Source organism: Felis catus, chromosome A2 (genome assembly GCF_018350175.1).
Source record: "Felis catus isolate Fca126 chromosome A2, F.catus_Fca126_mat1.0, whole genome shotgun sequence".
NCBI classification, from domain to species: domain Eukaryota; kingdom Metazoa; phylum Chordata; class Mammalia; order Carnivora; family Felidae; genus Felis; species Felis catus.
In genome coordinates, this window is record NC_058369.1 from 20,524,451 (window position 1) to 20,550,340 (window position 25,890).

General features: G+C 42.6%; 2 protein-coding genes and 1 long non-coding RNA gene across 10 annotated transcripts in view; 1 reads left to right on the forward strand and 2 right to left on the reverse strand.

Moving 5' to 3' along the window:
* The window catches only part of LOC111556205 (IQ domain-containing protein F2), a 109,115-nt gene that overhangs the window by 17,746 nt on the left and 65,479 nt on the right, over positions 1 to 25,890 (forward strand). The window contains exons 2-3 of one of the 3 annotated variants that reach the window (XM_045050869.1): positions 1,070 to 1,141; positions 2,041 to 2,114. In XM_045050869.1, coding sequence (XP_044906804.1) covers positions 1,093 to 1,141; positions 2,041 to 2,114 — 123 coding nt within the window. In that variant the 5' untranslated portion in view covers positions 1,070 to 1,092. Of the gene's footprint in view, positions 1 to 1,050; positions 1,142 to 1,214; positions 1,297 to 2,040; positions 2,115 to 25,890 lie in introns of all 3 variants that reach the window. The other 2 variants (XM_045050866.1, XM_045050870.1) reach the window with 2 other exon arrangements.
* On the reverse strand, positions 3,919 to 4,621 carry IQCF6 (IQ motif containing F6). Its single transcript, XM_003982281.5, has 2 exons — positions 4,556 to 4,621; positions 3,919 to 4,344 (listed from the first exon to the last, which is right to left on the reverse strand). The coding sequence occupies exons 1-2, from the start codon at positions 4,568 to 4,570 to the stop codon at positions 3,976 to 3,978; spliced, it is 384 nt and encodes a 127-aa protein (XP_003982330.2). The 5' UTR covers positions 4,571 to 4,621; the 3' UTR covers positions 3,919 to 3,975.
* LOC109495823 overlaps positions 9,706 to 25,890 on the reverse strand; it is a 33,734-nt gene continuing 17,549 nt past the window's right edge. For 4 of the 6 annotated variants that reach the window (XR_002739883.2, XR_006593092.1, XR_006593094.1 and 1 more), the window contains exons 4-5: positions 19,685 to 19,761; positions 9,706 to 9,896 (exon numbers count right to left, since the gene is read on the reverse strand). This is a non-coding gene — a long non-coding RNA (uncharacterized LOC109495823). Of the gene's footprint in view, positions 9,897 to 19,536; positions 19,762 to 25,890 lie in introns of all 6 variants that reach the window. The other 2 variants (XR_006593090.1, XR_006593093.1) reach the window with 1 other exon arrangement.

A 25,890-nucleotide genomic window follows, 5' to 3' on the forward strand; every position in this document is an offset into this window, starting at 1 on the left:
CTTTTCAGATTTAAGTTCAAAATTCCTCCATGTCTTTCTGTGGCTTGACAGCTTGTTTCTTCACTAAATATTCCATTGTGGTATGGATGTACCGCAGTAAGTTTATCAGTTACCCATTGGAAAGTCTTCTTGGTTGCCTTCAACTTTTGACAATTGTGAATACAACTGCTATAAACATTCATATGCAGATTTTTGTGTAGACATAAGTGTTCAACTCACTTGAGTAAATACAAAGAAGCTGAATTGCTGGATCATATAGGGAGCCTATGTTTGGTTCTGTATTAAACCACCAAACTGTCCTCCAGAGTGGGTGTGCCATTTAGCATTCCCACCAGCATTGAATAAGCATTCCTGTTGCTCCACATCTTAGCCAGCATTTGGTGTTGTCAGTGTTTTGGATTTTTGACTTCCTAATAGATGTGTAGGGTTATTTCATTATTGTTTTAATTTTCAATTCTTTAATAATGTATTATGTTGAATATATTTTCATATGCTAGTTTGCCATCCGTACCTCTTTTCTGGTGAAGTGTCTGCTTGGTCTTTTCTTCATTTTTAATGAGTTGTTCATTTTCTTATTATTAAGTTTTCAGGGTTATTTGTACATTTTAGATAACAAATCTTTATCAACTGTCTTTTGCAAACATTTTCTTCCAGTTTGTGGTTTCTTTTCTTATGTCTCATAACCACTGTCTTTTGCAGAACAGAAGCTTTTATTTTAATGAGGTCCAGCTTATCAATTCTTTCATGGCTCTCGGAGTATTATACTTCTGTGATCCATTTTGAGTTAATTTTGTAAAAAGTGTAAGGTCTGTGTCTAGCTTCACCTTTTTTGCATGTGGATGTTGTTTTTTAACATCATTCATTGAAAAAAAACCTTTCCATTGGATTGCCTTTGCTCCATTTTCAAAGTTCAGTTGACTATATTTGTGTGAGTCTATTTCTGGGCTCTCTCTTCTGTTCCATTGATCTATTCTTTCAACAATACTGCACTATCTTAATTACTGTATCTGTACTGCAAATCTTGTAATTGCACTGCGCCATCTCATTTTGGGTTTGCCATGTGGGACAGAGAGAAGCAGAAGACAAGACAGGATGGAGGCCCTGAATGGTGGAATCAGAACTGAGATTGGAGATGTATCAGGTGAGGGGCTTGAGAGCATGGGGTGAGCATCCTGGGAGCAAGAATGAAATGCCATCTGGGAATCCTTTTTCAGAGCTGCAAGGGACCAGTAGGAGATGGGCCCTTACTTGCTGAACTATCTTCTTAGGGGCCTAGTATGCTGGGCCAGTCTGAAGGTCAGTATATTTCTTTGTTGATCAGGCCTAGGGCAATATCTCTTGGGGACACAATGTCACTTGGGGAAAGAGCAAGAATGGGGATACAAAGTCCCCCAGAGTGTGCTCAGGACCACTCCTGCCCCAAGGCTACAAGCGTCTCCCCCTCCCCCCCATCCCTACTTCTAGTGTTTCAGTGTATTCTCAGGGAGAGTTCCTTCTCCAGCTCAATTCTCAATGATGATGGGGAAGAGAAGGGAAGTTCTGTGATGTTCTGTGAGGGTTTGAGAGGTCTGACTCTGAAAGCCCCACCTACAGCCTCACCTCTGCTGAGGAGCTCTGGGTGTCTCCACCAATCCAGGCCGACTCTAGCCACAGACCTGGCTGCTAAAGGAGATCCTCTCTGTGGATTCCCATCCTATGTCTCATTGATTTCTTCTGCCTCAGGCTGTCTGTTGCCCAACACCCACAGGTCCAGACACCTCCGGTTCTCAAGACCCCCGGCCATTAGAGGGACACCCAAGGTGGTAGTTTAGACCTTGGATGAACCTTGGCCTTCTTGGGCTGGTCCCTGAGTCTCCACTGCTCACACAGGAATGGTGCCATATTCCTGGGGTCCTGTCTCTGGGGATAAGAGGCCCCACATATTTTCCCCCCAACAGCCTCTCCCCATCCCAGCCCCAGCTACCTGTGTTTTCTTGCTTCCAAGAATTTTCCACCAAAGGAGCTCTCCCTCTGAATCCCTGTTTTACTTTGCATTCTTAGCTCATCGCAGAGTGGAAAGCCTTAATTACCTTGAGCCTGGTGAGCAGTTTGGAATTCTGCATCACCATCCCCAGGTAGGACCACATGGGCCTAGTGGGCTATATTACCTGAGCTGGGAAGGGCTTAACTCAACGGTTTTCAAATCATGGTTGCACATTAAATTCCAATGTCCAGGCCTCTCCACGGACCAGTAAAAGTAGGATCTCTGGATGTGCCCAGGCATTGGTATGTTTTGTGTCCTAGGGGATTCCAATGAAACATAGGTTGAGAATCAGAGACGTAAAGCCTTGCCAGCCTGGGTTTTAACCATCTCTCGCTGCAGGGGTGGTGCCTACAGGGAAAGTCATGCAGAATTCTGTCATATTCAGCATGCAGACCTAGCGAGTCTCCTACCTCTCACGCCAGCGAGGCGGGCAGATGAGAGCTGTGTCCAGAGCTCCTGGAGGGGTTCCTTTGGAAGAGCAAGCTATGGCTGCATCACTGCCACCTGCAGCTACTGGAGGCAATGGGTGTCAGACTGATCCCTGAATCCCCGTCTCTGCCATAGCTGTTCTGGAAACACCCTCCCCTGAGCCCCACACGCACGCACGCACACCCCTGAGGAAAGGGGAAGCCTTACCCAGATGCAAGGCCCCTGAGGACCTCTGATTTCTGTACACTTCCTCCCACCCCTCAGGCAAGGCCACCCATTGCAGACACCTGGGGAGGGTCATGAGCCTCAGGCTTCTGGGAGACAGGTTCAGAGACAAATATCTGAGGGACCTTGAGCATCCAAGCAGAGGCTGTGAGAGACAGAGACAGGGCTGAGCCTAGGTGCTGAGAGTTAGCAAGAAATTCAGCCAGCACAGGCCATCAGCTCCTGAGACAGGCCCTGCAGGGGGCGTGGCCATCTGTGGGAGGGTTGGGGCAAATACAGTGGATCTTGGGGGGAGGCCAGAAGAGCTGCTTCTGAAGATGTGGTAAGATTTAGAGGTCATATCCCTAAACCAATGACTTCCAGTGGTATAGGGACAGTCCTTGCCTACCCTTGGACTCCCTCTGCTTGTTTCCTCAGCCCTACCTCCCTGGGCTCTCTCTCCCCTCCCCCACAGTGCCTGGTTTTCCCAGGAAGTGGCCAGCAGAGGGGAGGGAAACCTTGTCTCTCAACCCCTGGTGGTGGAAGCGGCAGGCACAGCTGCTGCTCCTGGGCTCCTGTCCTGGTCTTCCCCAGAGGCTAGCTCTGGCTGACTATCCCCCAGTGAGGCACAGCTCCTGTCCTGCTGTTGCTCAGCTGGGTGCCCTGTCTTCCTGGCTCCCTGTCAAACACTGCACTGGCCCTGAGGACCCTGCCTAGCATAGGCCTGTGGAATCCTGGTCTTCCCAGCTGGCTCTGGCTGCAGCCTGACTCTCTGGTGTCCTATCTTGAATGGAGATGCCTGGGGAGGGGCAGCAGAAAAATAAAGCCCAGTGCCTAACCCTGCTTGTGGAGAGAGCTGGGGTCAGGCTGGCTGAGGTGTCAGAGCCTGTCCTGGGTCCTGGGGTCTCTTCTGGGTCCAGGATGGGTCAGATTTGCATTAAGAATAAGGGCCTAGATGGGGCGCCTGGGTGGCGCAGTCGGTTAAGCGTCCAACTTCAGCCAGGTCATGATCTCGCGGTCCGTGAGTTCGAGCCCCGCGTCAGGCTCTGGGCTGATGGCTCGGAGCCTGGAGCCTGTTTCCGATTCTGTGTCTTCCTCTCTCTCTGCCCCTCCCCCGTTCATGCTCTGTCTCTCTCTGTCCCAAAAATAAATAAACGTTGCAAAAAAAAAAATTAAAAAAAAGAGTACGGGCCTAGAGTGGGGTACCCTGGGATGGGCTGATCCCTCTTTTATGGCTCTAATTTCCAAAGAGCAAGAGTATGCTCAGTTAAGTGTCTTTATTGGAAGAGAGATCCAGTCTCTTTGGCTCTACTAGTGCCCTAGGTCAAGAGAATTTCGATGTCAAGTTCCAGCCGGCTGGCTTTGACCTCATAGCGGCCCCGGATCAGACCCCGGGTTTGACTGGTATGCCAGCGCCAGTGAGACTGGATGATGCAGGCTGCTTGGCGTGCCTGAAGAAATCGTCTGCGAGCCTGCCACATCCGAACCTGTGCCTGCACTTTCACCACTGCCCACTCCTGGCAGGTGTAGAGTCTTAGTGCCAGGCGCCGTCTCTGCTCCAGCATCTTGGCCTGCATCGACCTCCACCAGCACTGGATGACCCAGGCCCTGAGTGCTGTGTGCAGTAACGTCCGGCGCACCATGTTGCCACGCCACCATGACTGAATCTTTACGGCTGCGTTCTCTAACTGATCAGGGGAGGGAAGAACACGGAGATGCTCATTGGGGTACCCTCCCATTTCTGTCCCCATCTGTGGTGCTGGGTAGAAAGGGGGCCTGGCACAGGTGGCCCTGCCCTCCCATTTCCAGGCCCATTCATCTTATTTCCAGTCCCCCACTCATCAGTAGTCACTGCTTATTATCTGTCAGGCAGACCCTTTCCGTGTGGGTGTTACTCACATTTTGTGTGTCCATGGCCCTGGTCTTCAGAGTCCACTCATTTATCAGGCCACCCTAGTCTTTAGCCCCGCCCTCAACTGTTAGTCACCCCCCCCCCCCGTTAGACTCCGCCCACCTGCACACAGGTCTCCTCCCTCATCAGGTCCTGTCCATCCACATTTTTGCCACATCTCTCTCCTCTCTCCTCTTGTTCGTGCCTCCTTCCGGATTGACCAGTCCCCTCACTTGTTAATTCCCATCATTTTGGAGGTCGGCCGTTATCTCTTGCTTGCAGTATATTTCGCAGACCCAACTAGCCTCTTAAGTCTTGCTCTTTCTACACTTTCCAGTCACTTGTTTCTGTTCCTGTTGGTGGCAGCAATAAGAGACTCATGCAGCTTTCCTTCAAGTAAGGGGTTTTACTTAGGAATACTCCTAGCCAGTTTGGATTTCCAGAAGCTTAAGTGTCAGAGCCCGTGGGAGGGCCTCCAAACAGTGCATTCACAGGCTAGTATGCTTTCATGTAAAATTTGTGAAAGCAAGACAGTTGAAGAGGCCCTCTGTCTCCCCCTGTCTGACCACCTCTGTCACTCTTCTACTGGGTGGTGTTGGAGTGGCTGCAGCCCTTTTTGGGACATGACTAAGGAGAAACAGAGCTGGGATATGCGTACTTGGTTAAATGAGACAGATTTATGTCGTTCACAGTCGCCGTGGGGAATAGATACATCCTTGCCAACCATTCCACTAGAAATGGCTTCCAGGAAGGCTCTCACCAGTTACTGTGTCATGGTAAGAAGATGCAGCGACACATGCTGCTACGGTGATATGAACATGCCCTACAGCGCCAGGCACCAGAAGTAGGTGGGCGGGGGAGGAAAACGGAGGCTTGAAAAGTATGGAGATAAAAGCTGCTCTGTAGAAAGTTCTTCCTCTTGTTAGACATGTAAAACCGTAACTGGAAGATTCTGTTCTCACTGATGCCCGCTTAAAACTGAGGTTCTGTCTTGTCGGGAATATACCTGCTAATGCAGTGAGACCATTATAAACATGCCATACTTTTCTCTTATTTTGGCTTGAATTTTGTGAAAGGAAATTGATCAGAATTCCTGTGATTTCAGTGCAGCAACTAGCAGAGCTACTCAGAACAAACAGTGTGTAAGTCAGCATGAGAAATCATACTTTACTTCATGGCATCCTGAGTATCTATAATAAATAAGTTTTATCAAAAATGATATTACAGGGGCGCCTGGGTGGCGCAGTCGGTTAAGCGTCCGACTTCAGCCAGGTCACGATCTCGTGGTTCGTGAGTTCGAGCCCCACGTCAGGCTCTGGGCTGATGGCTCAGAGCCTGGAGCCTGTTTCCGATTCTGTGTCTCCCTCTCTCTCTGCCCCTCCCCCGTTCATCCTCTGTCTCTCTCTGTCCCAAAAATAAAATAAACGTTGAAAAAAAAAATTTAAAAAAATGGTATTACAAAATCATCATATTCAGAAGTAATCAAAGGTTATGCTGCAAAAAGATGTAGGAAAAGCATGATAGAGGTGGGAAGGTGAGCTAATATATACATGATGCCATGCTTTGGTATTTGCCAACTTTTGAGAATTTACAATTTGTTGTAATTTCTTTATTTGTCCTTCATTATTCACTTGCCAATTTCAAGCCTGTAATTTTGTATTCTTTTTCTTAAAGTAGGCCTTCCAAATTATATAAGCCTCAGGCCCCACAAAACCTGGATCTGCCCTGCCGTGTGTAAGAATGCAATTGTGCAGCCAGGTCTCCTGGGAGCTCACAGAAAGCTGCGATTCCAGGATCAGGTTTGGGACTGGAAGTGCGGACGCAGGTGATGCAGAGATGCCGGGCGTCCTTTGGGATCTGGAAGGCCATTGTGGCTCTGGCTTTAGCATGCGTGTTAGCATTCATTTTTCTGCATGAGGGTTTGCTAGGCATCCGCTGCTTGTTGGGCTATGCACTGTCTGTGGCTCCTGTTTATGTGTATTTGAGACCTTGTGTGAACGCTCATTCTCATGGCCATGGCATTGGCCATTGGGGTGTCTCAGAGGTTCTGTCCCTCTTGTCAGCCACACAAGCTCTTTGCATCATGTAAAAAGTCCTCTGGAGCAGACTCTGTTGCTTCCTTTAATGACTGTCAGTCTGGGTGAGCAGAGAGCTGCTATCAGTGTCTTAAAGGCCTCCATCGCTGCACTCAGCTATTGGTCCTGGCATCAGGCATCTATCCACTCCCAGTCCTGTCCACCAGATTTTGCAGAAGGGATCCACAGGCTGTGGGCATGGCCAGTGTTCGGAGGCTCAGTCCATCTGGGCCAGGTTGCCATGATCAGGGTGTCAGATCCCACTATTCCTTGTGAGTCTCTCCCCTACCCCACTCTGGCCTAGGTGTGTTGTTGCCAGAATACCTTGGCTTTGTCTCCTTCTTAGAAGTCTCTGGGAGAACCTGCTGGCCCCTTTTATGTTCATGCTTTTATAGGTATTCACAAAGTGGCAGCAGATGGGGCCGAGAGGTAAGATTACAGACCTCGAGCCTTGGTCTCTAGTTCATCAGTCCCCTCCGCTCCCCAGCTTCCGGCTCTCTTCTCTTCCTTGCTTGATTTCTTGATCTGATTATAAAATGGTACATATGTTGCTAACATTTCAAATAATGCAGAAACATGTAAGGTGGAAAGTGGATTTCCCATGAAATTTGCCTCCAAAGCTCTTCCTCCAGAATTTATACCATGCACAGACTAATTTACATTTTCTATTAAAAATAATTTCTTTTTAATTCATATATTTCAAGCTAAAATATCCCTTAGCAATCCTTCTTGGCATTAGTACTAATTCCAGCTTGGAGAGTATCCTGGACAATTAGTTATATAGACACGGTACATCCATGTGCCTAAGGAAATATAAAACCGTTTTGTGTGTTTTATGTATTTTTTTAAGTTAATTGAGGTAAAAATTACATAACATAAAATTGACCGTTTTAACCATTTTATTATTTTGTTTATTTAGAGAGACAGCACAAGCGTTAGAGGAAGAGAAAGAATCTTAAGCAGGCTCCACACCCAACACGGAGCCCAACACGGGGCTTGATCTCAAATCCTGAGATCATGACTTGAGCCAAAACAAAGAGTTGGTTGCTGGGGGCGCCGGGGTGGCTCAGTTGGTTGAGTGTCTGACTTCAGCTTGAGTCATGATCTCATGGTTCGTGAGTTTGAGCCCCGCATTGGGCTCTGTGCTAACAGCTCAGAGCCTGGAGCCTGCTTTGGATTCTGTGTCTCTCTCTTTCTCTGCCCCTCCCCTGCTCGCTCTCTCTCTCTCTCTCTCTCTCTCTCTCTCTTTCTCTCTCTCTCTGGCTCTCTCTCTCTCAAATAAATTAAAAAAACATTTAAAAAATTAAAAAAAAAAAAAAAGAGTTTGTTGCTTAACCGACTGAGCCACCCAGGCACCCCTTAACCATTTTAAAGTGTATAATTGAGTGGCTTTTAGTACATGTGCCATGTTATACAACCATCACTGCTATCACTGCTATCTAGTTAACCAACTGAGCCACCCAGGCGCCCCTCGGCTTGTTTTAATTCTAATTTTGCCCCCTCCCCCCCAATAAACCGTGTATCCATTACACAGTCATTTCCCCTTACCCTTCTGTCACCCCAGACCCTGGCAGCTACTAATCTGCTTTTAGTCTGTATGGAGTTGCCTATTCCAGATGTTTCTTATAAATGGAATGAGAGAATAAATGGCCTTTTATGACTGGCTTCTTTTACTTTGCATGTTTTCAAGGTTCATCCGTGTTCTAATATGTATCAGTACTTCATTCCTTTCTATGGCTAACTACTATTTTCTTGCATGGATATACCACATTTTGTGTATCCACTCATAAATTGGCAGATATGTTAGTGTTTTTCGCTCTTTGGTGATTGTCAATAGTACTGCTCTGAGCATTTGTGTACAAGTATTGGTTTGAGCACCTGTTTTTAGTTCTTTTAGCTATATACCTAGGAGTGGAATTGCTGGGTCATGTGGGAATTCTGTGTTTAACTTTCTGAGGAACTGCCAATCTGTTTTCCACAGCATCCAGGCCATTTTACATTCCCACCAGTCTCCATATCCTTGCCAACACTTGTTATTTCCCACTTTTTAAAATTATAGCATTTCATTGAGGTTATGATTTGCATTTGCCAGATGATGTTGAACATGTGCTTTGGGGGCATTTGCGTATTTTTCTTTGGAGAAATGTCTATTCATGTCCACTGACCACTTTTTAATTGGCTTCTTTGTCTTTTCATTGTTGAGTTGTAAGACGTCTTTATATATTCTGGACTCTAGGTCCTTATCAGATATTTGATTTGAAAATATTTTCTTGGGGCACCTGGGTGGCTCAGTTGGTTGAGCGTCTGATTTCGGCTCAGTCATGATCTCACAGCTTGTGAGTTCGAGCCCCGCGTTGGGCTCTGTGTGACAGCTCAGAGCCTGGAGCCTGCTTCTGCTTCTGTGTCTCTCTCTCTTTCTGCTCCTAACCCACTCGCATTCTGTCTCTGTTTCTCTCAAAAATAAATAAACATTAAAAAAATTAAAAAAAATATTTTCTTCCATTTTGTAGGTTGTTTTTTCCTTTTTTATATAATGACGTTTGGTGCACAAAAGTTCTTAATTCTGTTGACATCCAATTTATCTATTTTTCTTCCATTGCTTATACTTCAGTGCTAGAGCTAAGAATCCATCCACTGCCAAATCCAAGCTCATAAAGTGTTACTCCTGTGTTTTCTTCTCAGAGTTTTATAGTTTTATCTCTTACCTTTGGGACTTCAATCGATTATGAGTTAATATTTGTATATGCTGTGAGACAAGAATGCAACTCCATGCTTTTGCAGAGGGTTACCCAGTTGTCCAGGCAGCGTTTGCTGAAGAGAATATCCTTTCCCCTGAGTCTTGGTGTCCTTGTTGAAAAATCAGTTGAACACAGGGGCTCTTGGGTGGCTCAGTTGGTTAAGCCTCTGACTTTGGCTCAAGTCATGATCTCGTGGTTCTTGAGTTCAAGCCTCACACTGGGCTTTCTGCTGAGCCTGCTTTAGATCCTCTGTCCCCTTCTCTCTCTACCCTTCCCCTGCTCTTGCTCTCTCTTTCTCAAAAAATAAATAAACTTAGAAAATTAAAAAAATAAAAGAAAAATCAATTGAACATAAATCTATAGGTTTATTTGTGGTCTTTCAATTCTAATCCATTGATCTACATATCTAGATAGTACCATACTATCTTGATCACTGTAGCTTTGAAATTGAGAAGTTTGAGTCCTCCAACTTTATCTTTTTCAAGATCATTTTGGCTATTCTGACACCTTGGCAATTCCATCTGAGCTTTCCGTTTCTGTAAAAAAAAAAAAAAAGGGCAGTGAGAATGAAAGGTATTGCATTGAATCTGTAAATCAATTTGGAGAATATTAAGTCTTCTGACCCATGAACACAGAATATCTTTCCATATACTTAGGTCTCCTTTCATTTCTTTCAGTGTTTTATAGTTTTAAGTCTACAAGTCCTACACCTGCTTGGTTAAATTTATTCCTAAGTATTTTTATTCTTTTTAAACAATTGCTTAGGTTTATTTACTTTGAGAGAGAGAGAGTGTGTGAATGGGGCAGGTGCAGAGAGAAAGGGGGGGACAGGATTTGAAGCAGGCTCTGTGCTGACAGCGGAGAGCCCGATGCAGGGCCCAAACCCATGGTTCATCTAACTTGGATGCATTTTAGTTCTCTTTCTTGTTTAATTGCCTTAGTTAAAACTTCCAGTGTGATGTTGAATAACAGTGATGAAAGCAGATTATCTTGGTCTTATTCCTCATCTTAGAGAAAAAACTTTTCAGTCTTTCACCATTGAGAACAATGTCAGTTGTGGGTTTTCCATAGCTGCCCTTTATCAAGTTGAGAAATTTCCTTCTACTCCTAGGTTATTGAATGCTTTTATCATGAAAAGATACTAGATTTTGTCAATTCTTTTTCTGTATCAATTGAGATGATCATGTGATTTTCCCCTTTATTAACATTGATTTTCATCTGTTGCACTTGCCTTCCTCCCATTCCTGGGATAAATCCCATTAGGTCCCATTGTATAATCCTTTTAATATGTTTTTGGATTTGATTTCCTGATTTTTTTTTTTTGAAGTTTTTGCATCTGTACTCATAATTGGTATTGGTCTTTAGAGTTTTTTTCTTATGGTATCTTTGTCAGGAGTTGGCATCATGGAAGTGCTGCCCTCAAGGAATGAGTTAGGAAGATTCTCTTCTCTTCTGTTTTTGGGAAGAATGTTAGAAGGAATGGTATCAGTTCTTCTTTAATGTTTTATAAAATTCACCAATAAAGTCGGCTGGCCCTGGGCTTTTCTTTATTAGAAGTTTTTAAACTGTTGATTCAATCTTTTTCCTTGTTACAGGCCCATTCAGATTTTCTATTTCTTCTTCAGTCAGTTTTGGTTGTTTGTGTGTGGCTAGGAATTTGCCCATTTCCCCTTGGTTATCTAATTTGCTGGTATAGCAAATTGTTTGTAAGATTCTCATGATCTTTTTATTCTATAAGGTCCCCACTTTCATTCCTGATTTTACTAATGTGAGTTTTCAGTCTAGCTAAAGGCTTGTCAATCTGTTGGTCTTTTTAGAGAATCAACTTGGTTTTATTGATCTATTGTTTATCTTATTTTCTATTCTGTTCATCTTAGCTCTAATCTTTATTATTTCTGCCCTATTTGCATTTAGTTTGCTCTTCTTTTTCTAGTTTTTTGAGGTGGAAGGTTATTAATTTGAGATATTCTTTTTTTTTAAGTTTATTTATTTAAGTAAAGTATGCCCAATGTGGGGCTCAAACTTATGACCCTGAGATCAAGAGTGACTCTCTTGACTATTCTGAGAGCCACTGAGTCACTGAGTGACTCTCAGTGACTATTATGACTAAGCCAGCCAGGTGCCCTGAGATATTTCTTCTTTTTTTAATGGAGGCATTCACAGCTATAAATTTCCTTCTGAGCACTGCTTTTGCTATATCCCATCCATTTTGGGATGTTGTGTTTTGTTTTTAATCATATAAAAGTATTTTCTAATTTTCCTTGGGATTTCTTTTTGACCCACTAGTTATTTAAAAGTATGTTTTTTGGGGCATGCACCTGTGTGGCTCGGTCCGTTAAGCATCCAACTTCAGCTTAGATCATGATCTCCTGGTTTGTGAGTTTGAGCCCTGCGTCGTGCTCTGTGCTGGCAACTCAGAGCCTGGATCCTGCTTCAGATTCTGTGTCTCCGTCTCTCTCTGCCCCTCACTCACTCATGCTCTGTCTTTCTCTCTCAAAAATAAATAAACATTAAAAAAAATTTTTTTTAAGTGTGTTTTTAGTAGGGGTTGTCTGGGTGGCTCAGTCATTTGAATGTCTGACTCTTGATTTCGGCTCAGGTCATGATCTCATGGTTTGTAAGATCGAGCTCCACATGGGCCTCGGGCTTCAGGCTCTGGACTAACAACGGTGGAGCCTGCCTGGGATTCTCTTTCTCTCCCTCTCTCTCTCCCCCTCCTCCACTCTTGAACGTGCATACACACTCTCTCTCAAAATAAATAAATATTCTTTTTCTTAAAGTGTGTTTTTGGGGGCGCCTGGGTGGCGCAGTCGGTTAAGCGTCCGACTTCAGCCAGGTCACGATCTCCCGGTCCGTGAGTTCGAGCCCCGCGTCGGGCTCTGGGCTGATGGCTCGGAGCCTGGAGCCTGTTTCCAATTCTGTGTCTCCCTCTCTCTCTGCCCCTCCCCCGTTCATGCTCTGTCTCTCTCTGTCCCAAAAATAAATAAACGTTGAAAAAAAAAAATTTTTAAAGTGTGTTTTTGGAGCCCCTGGGTGGCTCAGTAGGTTAAGTGTCCAACTTCGGCCCAGGTCATGATCTCACAGTTCATGGATTCGAGCCCCGCGTGAGGCTCTTTTGCTGACAGCTTAGAGCCTGGAGCCTTTTTCAGATTCTGTGTCTCCCTCTCTCTCTGCACCTCCCCAGCTCATGCTTGCACTCTCTCTCTGTCAAAAATAAATAAACTTAAAAAAAAAATTTTTTAAATAAAGTGTGGTTTTGATTTTCACAGAGTGGTGAATTTTCCAGATTTCCTTCTATTATTTTTATTAACATTCTACTATATATATATATATTTCTATTTTCATTCCATGTGGTCAGAGAAGATACTCTGTATGATTTCAACCTTTTTAAATTCATTGAGATTTGTTTTGTGGCCTAATATATGTTCTGTCCTGAAGAATGTTTTACATGCCTTCGAGGAGAATGGTGTTCTGCTGTTGTTGGGAGGGGTGTTCTCTAGATGTCTGTCAGGTCTGGTTGCTATATAGTGATGTCTAAATCTTCTCTTTCCCTAGTATCTTTTGTCTAATTGATCAAATGATTAGTCTCCAACTATTATTGTTGAACTTTCTATTTCTCCACTGATTTCTGTCAGGTTTTGCTTCCTATATTTTGAGACTTTTGTTACTTTCATATATGTTTATAATTATTACATTTTTTTTTTTTTGAGAGAGAGAGAGAGCTTGTGCAAGTGGGGGAGAGGAGCAGAGGGAGGGAAAGAGAATCTTAAGGAGGCTTCACACCCAGCGCAGGGCCCAATTCGGGACTTGAACTCACTGGCCCGAGATTAAGACCTGAGCTGAAATCAAGAGTCAGATGCCTAACCGACTGAGCCACCCAGGCGCCCCTATAATTATAACCTATTCTTGATAGATTGACTCTCTTATTACTAGATAACGTCTTTGTTTTTTATACGATTTTTGTCTTAGACTCTACTGTATCTGATATTAGTATATCTACCCAGCTCTCTTTTGGTACGGTTTTCCTGGAGTATCTTTTTCCATCCTTCCTCTTTCAATCTGTTTGTGTTCTTGGATACAAAGAGAGTGTTTTGTAGACAATATAGTTGGACCATGTTTCTTTGTTATAATCTATTCTGTCATTCTCTGCTTTTGATTGGAGAGTTTAAGCTGTTTAATGTAATCATGGATAAGAAAGAACTGACATTTTGCTGTTTTCTATGTGTGATATCCTTGTTGTTTTCTTTCTTTTATTTAAAAAAATTTTTTTAATGTTTATTTTTGAGAGAGAGAGAGACAGAGTACAAGCAGGGGAGGGGCAGAGAGAGAGGGAGACACAGAATCCGAAGCAGGCTCCAGGCTCTGAGCTGTCAGCAAAGAGCCTGATGCAGGGCTCAAACTCATGAACAATGAGATCATGACCTGAGCCAAAGTCGGACGCTTAACCGACTGAACCACCCAGGCACCCCTCTTGTTGTTTTCAGTTCCTCCTTTACTGCTTTCTTTTGTGTTAGGTTTTCTAGTTTACCATTTTGATTCCTTTTTTGTTTCCTTTACTATATATTTTTAAATTTTTTGTTAGTGTCACTCCAAAGATCACAATTAGCACCTTAAATTACGACAGCCCACTCAAATTAATACAATTTAGTTTCAACTGTATATAAAAACTTTGACCCTGTATTGCTCCCCCCTCTCTTATGCTGTTATTGTCCTTACAGATTAATTTATTATTAAGTATTTAATAGTTTGTTGTTGTGGACAGAATGTTTTATCCAACTGAATTTCCATTTGGTTACTATTAATACAGAGAAACACCGCTGATTTTTATATATTTATTTTATGAGGCCACATGCCAAATTTTCTACTATTTCTCATAGACTGTTTTTTCTCATTAGATTCTCTTAGAGTTTTAAAGTATACAATCACATCAGCAACAGAAGGAAATAGTTTTTATTTCCTCTTCAAAACTTATACTAATTTTCCCATCCTGTTGCGTTTGTGGGACCCAAAGCACTGTGCATAATAGGAATGATAGAAGGCATCCCTGTCAGGTTCCTGATTTTATTGGAAATTGTTTTCTTTCCCCTTACCATTTAGAATGCTGTTTGCCTGAAACAAAATAAGTCTTCATCAATTTTAAGTAGTTTCTTCCTATTGCAGAGTGTTCCTAAGATCTGCTGAACTTTATAAGCATCCTTTTAGGCATATATTGACTTGGCCAAGTGGCTGTTCATTTTTACTTTGAATTGTTCACTAAGGACATATGCTAATTCTTCTTGATATTGAGCCATTCCTGGAATAAACTTGATTTAATCCCACTGTACGATTCTTTTGACATTGCTGGATTCTACTTGGTAATGTTTATTTCACATTTTTACATTTATATGGATTAGTGAAATTGGGCTATTACCTTGGTCAGCAAACCACTGTAGCTGCCCAAGCAAATCTGGCCAATTTTGGTACAATCCATGACCTAAGAATGGTTTTTACATGTTTAAATGGTTGGGAAAAAATCAAAATAATAATAATATTTTGCAACACTTGAAATTATGTCAGAGTCAAATTTCAGTGTCCATAATAAAGATTTATTGGAACACTACCACACTCATCTATTTACATAATGTCTCTGGCTGCCTTTGTGTTCCAACACAGAGTTAAGTACTTGCAACAGACACCGTATGGCCTGCAAACCTTAAATATAGACTCTTTGGCTCTTTACAGGAAAAGTTTGCCAACCCCTGGTCTGTCTAGCTTTCTTTTTGGCGCCTATCTTTATCAGGTTTGGTGTGAATGTTAAGTTGGCTTCCTGAAAGGAATTGGAGAGTTTTCCCTCTTTTTTCCTATTATGTGGAATCATTTAAATAGATTTGGAATTATCTCCTCTGTAAATGTTAAATGAAACTCAGCCATAAAACCATCTGGTTCCCAGGCAATATTTAATACATAATAAATATAATCTTCTGTGGTAATTGATCTATTCAAGTTTTCAACTTTTCTTGGGTTGATTTTAATCATTTATATTTTGCTAGGAAATCATCCATTTCCTCAATATTTTCAAATTTGGTTAGCCATAAAATTGAACAGAATACTCTCTCCAAATAATTATAAATTTACTGTAGTCCTCAGCTCTCATTTCCTATTTTGTATATTTTTACCCCCTCTCTTTTTTTTTAATCTGGTTCATAGAAGTTTATATATTTTATTAGTCTTTTTCAAATAACCAGTCTTTTTTTTTTAATGTTTGTTTACTTGAGAGAGAGAGAGAGAGAGAGAGAGAGAGAGAGAGAGAGAGAGTACAAGCTGGGGAGGGGCAGAGAGAGAGGGAGATACAGAATCTGAAGCAGGCTCCAGAGTCTGAGCTGTCAGCACAGAGCCTGACGCGAGGCTTAAAATCACAAACTGCGACATCATGACGTGAGCTGCAATCGGACGCTTAACGGACTGAGCCACCCAGGCACCCCTCAAATAAGGGGGTCTTAAGCTTATTTATCTTTCCTGTAATTTTTGGGGGGGGCAGGGGGGGAGTGTCTGTTTCAGTAATTTGAAATTTTATTTCTTTGTATTATCTCCCTTGTCCTCATTTGTTTTGGATTCTTCTATCATTTTTGTTCTTGTTTTTATCTTCATTCAAAGGATGAGTACTGGGTTTCCACATTTTTGGTCTTTCTTCCTTAATAACGAAGGCTTTGTGGCTGGGAGAGTCTGTCCATGTCCAGGCTTCATTAGGAAATAGTCTCTTTTCAGAAAAAAATAACAAGTAGTCTTCTTTTTCTTTTTGCTGTTTCTGTAGTTTGTGGTTTTATTTTGGTTTCACCTTCCATCAAAGGTTTTCCTTAATTTCCAATGAGGTAACACTTTAAACATGTCTAACGTATTTGTTTCTGATATAATTAGACATACTGATTATAATTGTAAATTGAGGGGTGCCTGGGTGGCTCAGTTGGTTAAGTGTCCAACTTCAGCTCAGGTCATGATCTCACGGTTCATGAGTTCGAGCCCTACATTGGGCTCTGCACTGACAGCTCAGAGCCTGGAGCCTGCTTTGGATTCTGTCTCCCTCTCTCTCTGCCCCTCCCCTGCTCACGCTCTGTCTCTCTGTCTCAAAAATAAATTAACATTAAAAAAAATTTTTTTTTAATTGTAAATTAAGCTCTTTTTGCCGGCCAAGTGCATGCCAGCCCTTTGTAAATATTCTTGGATGTATGAAATAAATGATTGCTCTCCGTTTTGAAAGATGTCAAGTTCTGCATGTATCTGATGAATTTTGTTTGTTATCATTTCTTAGTTCCCCTGTGCCCTTAGTTTTGGCTACAGATGTTGAAATCTCTTATAATAATGATCACATTCTCCCTGCATTTTATACTTCTGGCAGTTTGTTAGTTAATTCTTTTGTCCAGAACACTGACAACTAATAAAATTTAAGGGGGGGTGAAGGTGGGAGATAAGTGATAAGTATATAAGGAAATTATATTTTCAAAACTTTAAGTGTTTAGCTGTAAGAATTTTTATAAGTGAACTTTTTGGCAACAAAGTCACGTAGGGAGGGAAATGTTTCAAAACATTTGTTTTTCTAAAAGCATTTTCCATGGCATCTTATTTTGGCTGATTAGGAGCTCCCTCTAGAGGCTAGAAAAATTGCAGCACCAGGGTTTCTTTCTGTGACTTGTGAGTTCAGTAAGTAACATTTCTGTTTAGGGTTTTTTGCAGGAATCTTTCTAACACACTAGTCATTGTTGGTGAGGGTTAGCATTGTCAAAACTAGACAGTGGGATCCATAAACCCCTTCGTCAGTGCACAGCAATCACAAATGACCATCTGTCCCAGTTCATGGAAAGCTCATTTATTTGTTGGTTTGTTTTCCTCACCGGAATGTGACCTCCATGCAGGTATGGACTTTCCCTGTCTCACTGTTTGCTTTAACAAATGCCTGTAATAGTACCTGGCACATAGTGGAGGTTCAGTAATTGTTGAATGGATGAGTGAATTTTTGAGCAGAAATTCTTTGCTTAGTGTTGCTTGGAATCCATGACTAGGCCTGGGGACAAGGGAAGGCACTTGTCCATGAACTAGGGCTGAGTGGCCTGTGCTCAGTGGGATTTATTTCACTGGATTAGACCAAATTAATTTACTCAACACTTATTTATTGAGCATCCACTCTGCCACAAAGTGTTGTAGAGGCTGGGGATCCAACAGTGAAAGAAAGCAGGCAAGATTCCTGTATTTATGGAACAGTTATATAGAGAATGTTTGGATAGTAATGTTTGTTATAGAGAAAAGTTGGATGGGGGGGGGCAGAGCATGCTGGATGGAAAGGAGGTACCACTTTTATAGGGGTGGTCAGATTGTGGGTCACTTCATGATGAAGGAGGCAGGGAGGAAGCTATACAGGTATCTGGGGGATGGGAGGTGTCAAGGAGCTGAAGCAAGAATGTCCCTGTCATGTTCGAGTGACACTAGGGAGGCTGGTACGGCAGAAGCAGAGTAAGAGAGGAGGAAAGGAAGGAAGATGAAGTCAGAAAGATAAATTCAGGAGATACACCGCAGAGATGTGAAATACTAGAGAGGATGTTTGGGATCTTTCCAGCAAGGGGAAGAACCTTGTAAGTCAAGGGCAAGAGTGAGGCTGGGCTTTCCCACAGACGTCTGTACTTCCAAAAGTGGCTTCCAGGCTGCCTAGTCAGAGATCATTTGCTTGCAAAGAGTCTGATCATGACCATGGTTGACAGATCCTAAGGTGGTGATGATGTGGCCGACACGTCAGGAGATGGGAGGTGTGCTAGGATGGCACAGGGTATATAAGGAAGACCACGGAACCAGATTCTTGCTGAACTAAGCTAAATTAAGAAGAGAATGCCCTTAGACCCCAAGGGTGAGGGGTGCAGGGACCATTACTCTCTCTCAGCTCTTGTCCTCAGGGCATCTGGTCAGTGTTACCCAAACTGCCGCCACCACCCTCCACTGACCAATGAAAACCTTGAAAATGAAAATTCTTGGGGTGCCTGGGTGGCTCAGTCAGTTAAGCACCTGACTTCAGCTCAGGTCATGATCTCACAGTTTGTGAGTTCAAGCCCCATGTCAGGCTCTTTGCTGACAGCTCAGAGCCTAGAGCCTGCTTCAGATTCTGTGTCTGCCTCTCCCCTCTGCCCCTCCCCCACTTGCTCTCTCTCTCTCTCTCTCTCTCTCTCTCTCAAACATAAATAAGCATTAAAAATAAAAGAAAATGAAAACTCTTGAAACCTGCCAACATCTGCTGATTCCAGAAAGGAGCAGTCTCCATTTGAGATAACAGAACAAGATTGACTTTCTGGACACTGAAAAGATTCTCTGCAGCTTCATCCTGTTTCTTTGGACTCTTTAATACCGTTTCACAGACTGCTAATCATGCTGAGCTTTCTAGTGTGAGTGGGGGTGACAAGGGCACCGCCCCGGACTCTACTGCCTGGGCGGGGTGGAGCATGCCCTGTTGCCAGCACTTCTGCTGCATCTGGATGAATGTCATACTCTGCAGGCTCGGCTCCAGATGCAGAGCCTGGCTGCAGTCAGTACTGTCAGTGGGCCTGTTCACCTGACTGGGAGTTGTCACGTTATGGTCACTCATCCAATGCTGCCTTAAGATGAGGCTCAGGCCCCATATGCACAACTAATGATGGTATCTGATGGAGTGGCCTGAGCCCCTGAGAAATCTTAGTGGATACATGAAAGGGGATGGAGCTGTAGAAGAATGACCTTGTCGTGGCAGACTTGCACATATGCACATAGGTTACAAAAGGCAAAAGCTTGAACCACAGTGAATCCAAGTCTTTGACCGGACACCTTGGGATCCTCCTGGAACGGAGGAAGATGAGGGAGCAGAGGGCATGTCAAGAGCTGCTGTCTTCCCTGGGAGGCTGTTATGAGACCGTTGCCATCTCCCCCTGGGTTCTGAAGAAGAGCAGGGCTCTTTGTCCTGCCCCCCCCCCCATAGAACTGCAGAATATAAAGCCACCCAGCAGTAGCTTAGATTGGGCCCCTCAGCAATGACTTGAACTGCAGTCATCTGGCCCTTTTATTTCATATCTTTCCTGTTGTTGCATGGGGACAAGAACCACAGGGACATGGCGCTTTGAATAATCTTGCTTTCACTGTCTACCAGAGTGATAAACTGTCTGAATCAAAAGTGGCCCACTGCATCCTTACCAGCAAGCCCAGTCAGGCGTTGGCCTTGGTTTTCCCTTGTCATGTGTCTTGAGGGTGTTTGATAGAAAGCCATGCACCAGGTGCAGTTTATCTGTCTTGGTTACTATGAAGCTTCTGGGCTGGGAGAGCTGCAAGTTAAAATGCTCACTTTGTGCCTGAGTAACTGGAACGATAGAAAAGACCAGTAGGAAACGAAGACACCGGTTCTCCATGCCAGGGTGCTCCCTGTGGGTGGAAGGTGGGGAGGAATGCATGCATGGGTAGCTGTTGGGCTCCCGAGGAGACCGACATTGCCACGCATGTGGATTTCCTGACCTGCGCTTTCTACAGAGCTAAGGAAACCTAGTGCTAGATGAAAGTCCACCGTGTCTTGAGTTTGATGGCTAACCTACCCTGCTGGTGGTACAACAGATCTGAACTTTGAGACCGAGAACAGAAAGAAATCCAAATATGTCAGCAGTCACCATAAGTGTAATGCATTAACTCAGCAATTAAAAAGCAGGTTCATAGATGGAATTAAATACATTAAATGCATCTACCAAATGTTTATAATAGGGACAGCTAAAGCAAAGTAACACAAATTCGAAAACAAAAAGGTGAAGATATATCAGGCAAACTCTCAACAAAAGAAAGCTATTGCAACATAGAATAAATAGGACATAAAATGGAATTTAAACACTGGAAGGACTAAAAGTGTTTTATACTAGGGGTCAGCAAACTGTGGCCCACTGGCCAATCCAACCAACTGCCTGTTTTTATAAAAAATGTTTTTTTTTTAGGACACAGCCACTCTTGTCTGTTTACATATTGTGTATGGCTGCTGTGGAGCTACAATGGCAGGGTTGAGCAGTTACTACAGAGACTAGATGGCTGGCAGAGCCCAAAATATTTACTATCTGGCTCTTGGCAGTTCCTGTTTTTGTTTTTGTTAAGTTTATTTATTTTGAGAGAGAGAGTGCATGCATGTAGTGAGTGGGGTGGGGGGAGAGAGAGGGAGAGACAATCCCAAGCAGGCCCCATTGCTCAGCACAGAGCTGGAAGGGGCTCGATCTCATGAATTGTGAGATCATGACCTGAGCCAAAAACCAAGAGTTAGTCATTTAACCATTTGAACCACCCAGGCGCTCCACAGGTCCTTTTTTAAACCAATGAAAGGAACATTATTCCAAGAAGCCATAATAACTGGGAATGTGTATGTATTCAACAACATAACTTCAAAACGTGTAAATAGGAGCACCTGCGTGGCTTAGTCAGTTAAGCATCCAGCTTCGGCTCAGGTCATGATCTCGAAGTTCATGGGTTGGAGCCCTGCATCAGGCTCTGTGCTGACAGCTTGGAGCCTGGAGCCTGCTTCAGATTCTGTGTCTCCTTCTCTCTCTGCCCGTCCCCCACTTGCACTCTGTCTCTCTCTCTCTCTGTCTCAAAAATAAACAAACATTTAACTTGTAGAAAAAAAACAAAAAGCTGATAGAGTTACAGAGACAAGTAGAAAATTCTACACGTATACTTATCCTGGACATTCACAGGATAAAGTGGACCAAAAAAAGATAATATTTGAAATAGCTATTGGATATATGTGGAACCTTGTTTTTAAGCACACAACACTATCAGCAAACATTCTTGGGGCACCTGGCTGGCTCAGTCGGTGTAGTATATGACCCTTGATCTTGGGGTTGTAAGTTTGAGCCCCACATTGGGTGTAGAGATTGAAATTTTTTTAATCTTAAAAAAGAAAAAAATTCTCGTGCCCTGAAGTTCGAATTGTAAAAAGTAGAGACAGTTGAAAAGGGAGTAGCAGAGCTGAGGCTCATGCCTAGACATGTGAGGGTTATGAGCGGTGGTGGCCAAGCCCCAGTTCCTCAGTAATCAATGTTACAAGGCAGGGAAAAGAAAAGAATAAAGATCATAAAGAAATGGTGGTAGCAAGAAAAGTTAGGACATAAAAATTAACTGAACTGGAGAAAGTGGCCCAGAGTGAGTTCTGCAAAAGCCCTGCAGAGCCCAAAGCTGCCTTGAATTCCATCCGCATCTTCAAGATGCTCCATTTTATGACCATTTCTTTACATGCATCTTCAGAACATCCTCTTCCTTATATTTGCTTCCATCACATGAGCTAGCCCAAGGGAATCCATGAAGGGAAACAAAGTAAAATCTCCTCCTGACCATGTCACCACAGCCATGACCCAGTGCCATGGTAGATATATACATAGATGGTTAGGGAAAAGCCCAGGAAGGAAGTCCTGGTGGACCTTGTCCTTCCAGTTGGCATTGGCTGCCATAGAAAATCTTGAGGTGGCTGGCTTGCTATGGAAGAAAATTAAGGCACCAGCCCTGAGGTATTAAACCTTGGGATACCTGGGTTTCCTGTACCATCTCATGTAGTAAGGAGCAAGAATTTTATATACTGGGCTGCAGTGCTCAAATTTTGTTCCTCACGTACAATATCTAAAAAATAAAAAGGACCAACAGTGTGTCTGTGAAGCACGGAGGAGAGCTGGAGAGATATGTGCTGAGTGGCATCTAGATTTAGCTGGGAAGGACATCTTCAAGTACCCACAGAAGAAGAGGAAAGAAAGCTGACCCGAAGACAAGGGATCAGGCCATCAAAAACATGTGCAGGGCTGGCTAGAAAGAAAAGAAAACTTTGGACCAGTATTCCTTATGAACTCTGATGCAAAAATCCTAAAAAATACTAGCAAACTGAATTCAGCAGCATATTAAAAGCTTTATACACATGACCAAGTGGGATTCATTCCTGAAATGCAAGAATGGTTCAACATACAGAACCCATCAATGTAGTACACCACATTAACAGAATGAAGGGGAAAAAACCACACGATCATTTCAATTAATGCAGAAAAAGCATTTGACAAAATTCAGTACCTTTTCATGATAAAAACACTGGGCAAACTAGGAATAGAATGAAACTAAGTCAACATAATAAAAGCTATATATGAACATCACAGTGAACATAGTACTCAATGGTGAAAGACTAAAAGCTTCTCTAAGGAACAAGATAAAGATGTGTGCTTTCACCACTTCTGTTCAACATAGTGTTAGCCAGAGCAATTAGGCAAGAAATTTAAATAAAAGGCATCCAAATGGTAAAGGAAAACATAAAATTATCTCTGTTCACAGATGATAAGATATTATATGTAGAAAACATTAAAGATTCTACTAACTGTGATAACTAATAAATTAATTAAGCAAAGTAGCAAGATGCCAAGTCAATGATAGAAAGCAGTTGTTCCCGGTAAACTAACAATGAGCAGTCTGAAAAGGAAATTACAAAATTCACTTGCAATAGCATAAAAAAGAATAAAACAGGAACAAACATAACCAAGAAAATGAAAGACAAGTGTTCAATGAAAACTACAAAACATTGCTGAAAATAATTAAAGAAGACAAAAATAGATGGAAACACACCCCACATGCATGGATTGGAAGACTTAAGGTAATCTATAGATTCAACACCATCTCTGTCAAAGTTCAAAAGACATTTTTTTGGCAGAAATAGAAAAAGTCCATTCTAAAATTCATATGGACTCTCAAAGAACTCTGAATAGCCAAAACAGGGGCGCCTGGGTGGCTCAGTCGGTTAAGCGTATGACTTCGGCTCAGGTCATGATCTCGCGGTCCATGAGTTCAAGCCCCACGTCAGGCTCTGTGCTGACTGCTCAGAGCCTGGAGCCTGTTTCAGATTCTGTGTCTCCCTCTCTCTCTGACCCTCCCCCGTTCATGCTCTGTCTCTCTCTGTCTCAAAAATAAATAAACGTTAAGAAAAAAATTTAAAAAAAAAATGAATAGCCAAAACAGCCTTGAAAAGGAAGAACAAAACTGAAGGACTCACGCATTCTTGATTCCTGATTTCAAAAGTTGCTACCAAAAAAACAAACAAACAAAAAAAACATTAAAAAAAGTTACTACAGTGTTACAGTAATCAAAGCACTGTGGTACCAGCACAAAGACAGACCAATGGAATAGAACAGAGAGCCCAGAAATAAACCCTCACTTATGTAGTCAAGTAATTTTTGACAAGGATGCCAAGACCACTCAAAAGAGAAAGGAAACTTTTTAAAAAATGGTGCTGGGAAAACTGTATCTTCACATGCAAAAGAAGGAAATTGGACCCTTATCTAACACCTATATTAAAAAATTAATTCAAAGTGGATCAAACACCTGAATGTAAGACCTAAAACTCTCAGAAGAAAGCACGGGGCAAAAGTTGCACAACATTCGACTTGGCAGTGATTTCTTGGATGTGGCACCAAAGACACAGGAAACCAAAAAATAGACAAATTGAGCTATAATTTTGTGTATCAAAAGACACTATTGTCAGAGTAAAATGGCAGCCCACAGAATGGGGGAAAATACTTGAAATCATATATTTGATTAGGAGGTTAATATCTAGAGTATATAGAGAACTAAAATTCCGTAAGAAACAGCCCAATTTGAATAAGGACTTGAATAAGTGTTTCTCCAAAGAAGACATACAAATGGTCAATAAATACACGTAAAAATGCTCAACATCACTGATCATTAGGGAAATGCAAATCAAAACTACAGTGAGACACACCTTACATTCATAAGGATGGATACTATTAAAAAAAAACAAACCAGCAGAGGCACCTGGGTGGCTCACTCGGTTGAGCATCCGACTTGGGCTCACGTCATGATCTTGCAGTTAGTGAGTTGGAGCCCCACCTCAGGCTCGCTGCTGTCAGCCAGTCAGCGCAGAGCCTGCTTCAGATCCTCTGTCCCCCTCTTTCTGCCCCTCCCTCACTTGCACTCTCTCTCAAAAAAAAACACAAAAAAAACCCACAAATAACAACTGTTGGGGAGGATGTAGAGAAATTGGAACCCTCGTGCACTGTTGGTGGGGATGTAAAATGGTGCAGCCACCATAGAAACAGCTCAATGAACGCTCAAAAAATTAAAAATAGAATTTACCATGTGATCTAGCAATCCCACTTCTGGGTATATGCCCAAAAGAATTGAAAATGAGTCTCAAAAAGATATTTGTACACCCATGTTTATGTCAGCAATTTTCACAACAGTTAAAATGTGAAAGCCACCCAAGTGGCCATTGGCAGATGTATGAATAAACAGAATGTGGTATATACACGCAATGGAACATTATTCAGCCTTTAATGGGAAAGAAATTCTGACACATTCTACAGCATGGATGAGCCTTAAGAACATTATGTTAAGTGAAGTAAGTCATTCACAGAAAGAAATGATTCCATGTATATGAGGCACCTCAAGCAGTCAAATTCATAGGACAGAAATTTTAACTTGAAAATGAGTAAACTGCTGATAACCACAACATAGGCGAATCTCAAAAATGTTATGCTAGGGGTGCCTGGGTGGCTCAGTCGGTTAAGCGTCTGACTTTGGCTCAGGTCATGATCTTGCAGTTCATGAGTTTGAGCCATGCATGGGGCTCTGTGCTGACAGCTCAGAGCCTGGAGCCTACTTTGTATTCTATGTCTCCCTCTCTCTCTGCTCTTCCCCTGCTCACACTCTGTCTCTCTCTCTCTCACAAAAATAAATATTTTAAAAATGTTATGCTAAGTGAAAGAAGCCAGACGTTAAAGAGTACTTACAGGATGATCCCATTTATATAAAGTTAGAAAACCGGCAAAAGGAAAATACAGGTAAAATAATTCAGAATAGAATTTACATCTAGGTATAAAAGGTCTTGCCTGCAAACAGCACAAAGAGACAGAGAAATTTGCTATATCTTGTTTCGGAACGGTGGTTACCTGGAAATACAGAATTGTGAAAACTCATCAAACACCATTAAGAAGCACTTAATAAAACCACAAAGAATAAGGTTGTTCTCTATGGACTGACATGGAAGGTGTAAGTAAAACAAATTGAATTGCACAATATGGTCCCTGTCTAGATACATATCCTATGTATGTGTTATAAAGGCGTTATTTTTTCTTAATTTTTTTCATTAAAAGTTTTTTTAATGTTTATTTTTGAGAGAGAGAGCGAGCATGTGTGAGGTGGGCGAGGGTCACAGAGAAAGGGAGATGGAGGATCCGAAGCAGGCTCTGCGCTGACAGCTTGAACTCACAAACCCAAGAGTCATGACCTGAGCTGCAGTCAGACACTTAACTGACTGAGCCACCAAGGTGCCCCTATTTTATTTTATTTTATTTTATTTTCAAATTTTTTTCATCTTTATTTATTTTTGAGAGAGACAGAGCATGAGCGGGGAAGGAACAGAGAGAGAGGGAGACAGAATCTGAAGCAGGCTCCAGGCTTCCAGCTGTCAGCATAGAGCCCAACACAGGGCTTGAACCCACGAACCGTGACATCATAACCTGAGCCGAAGTCGGACGC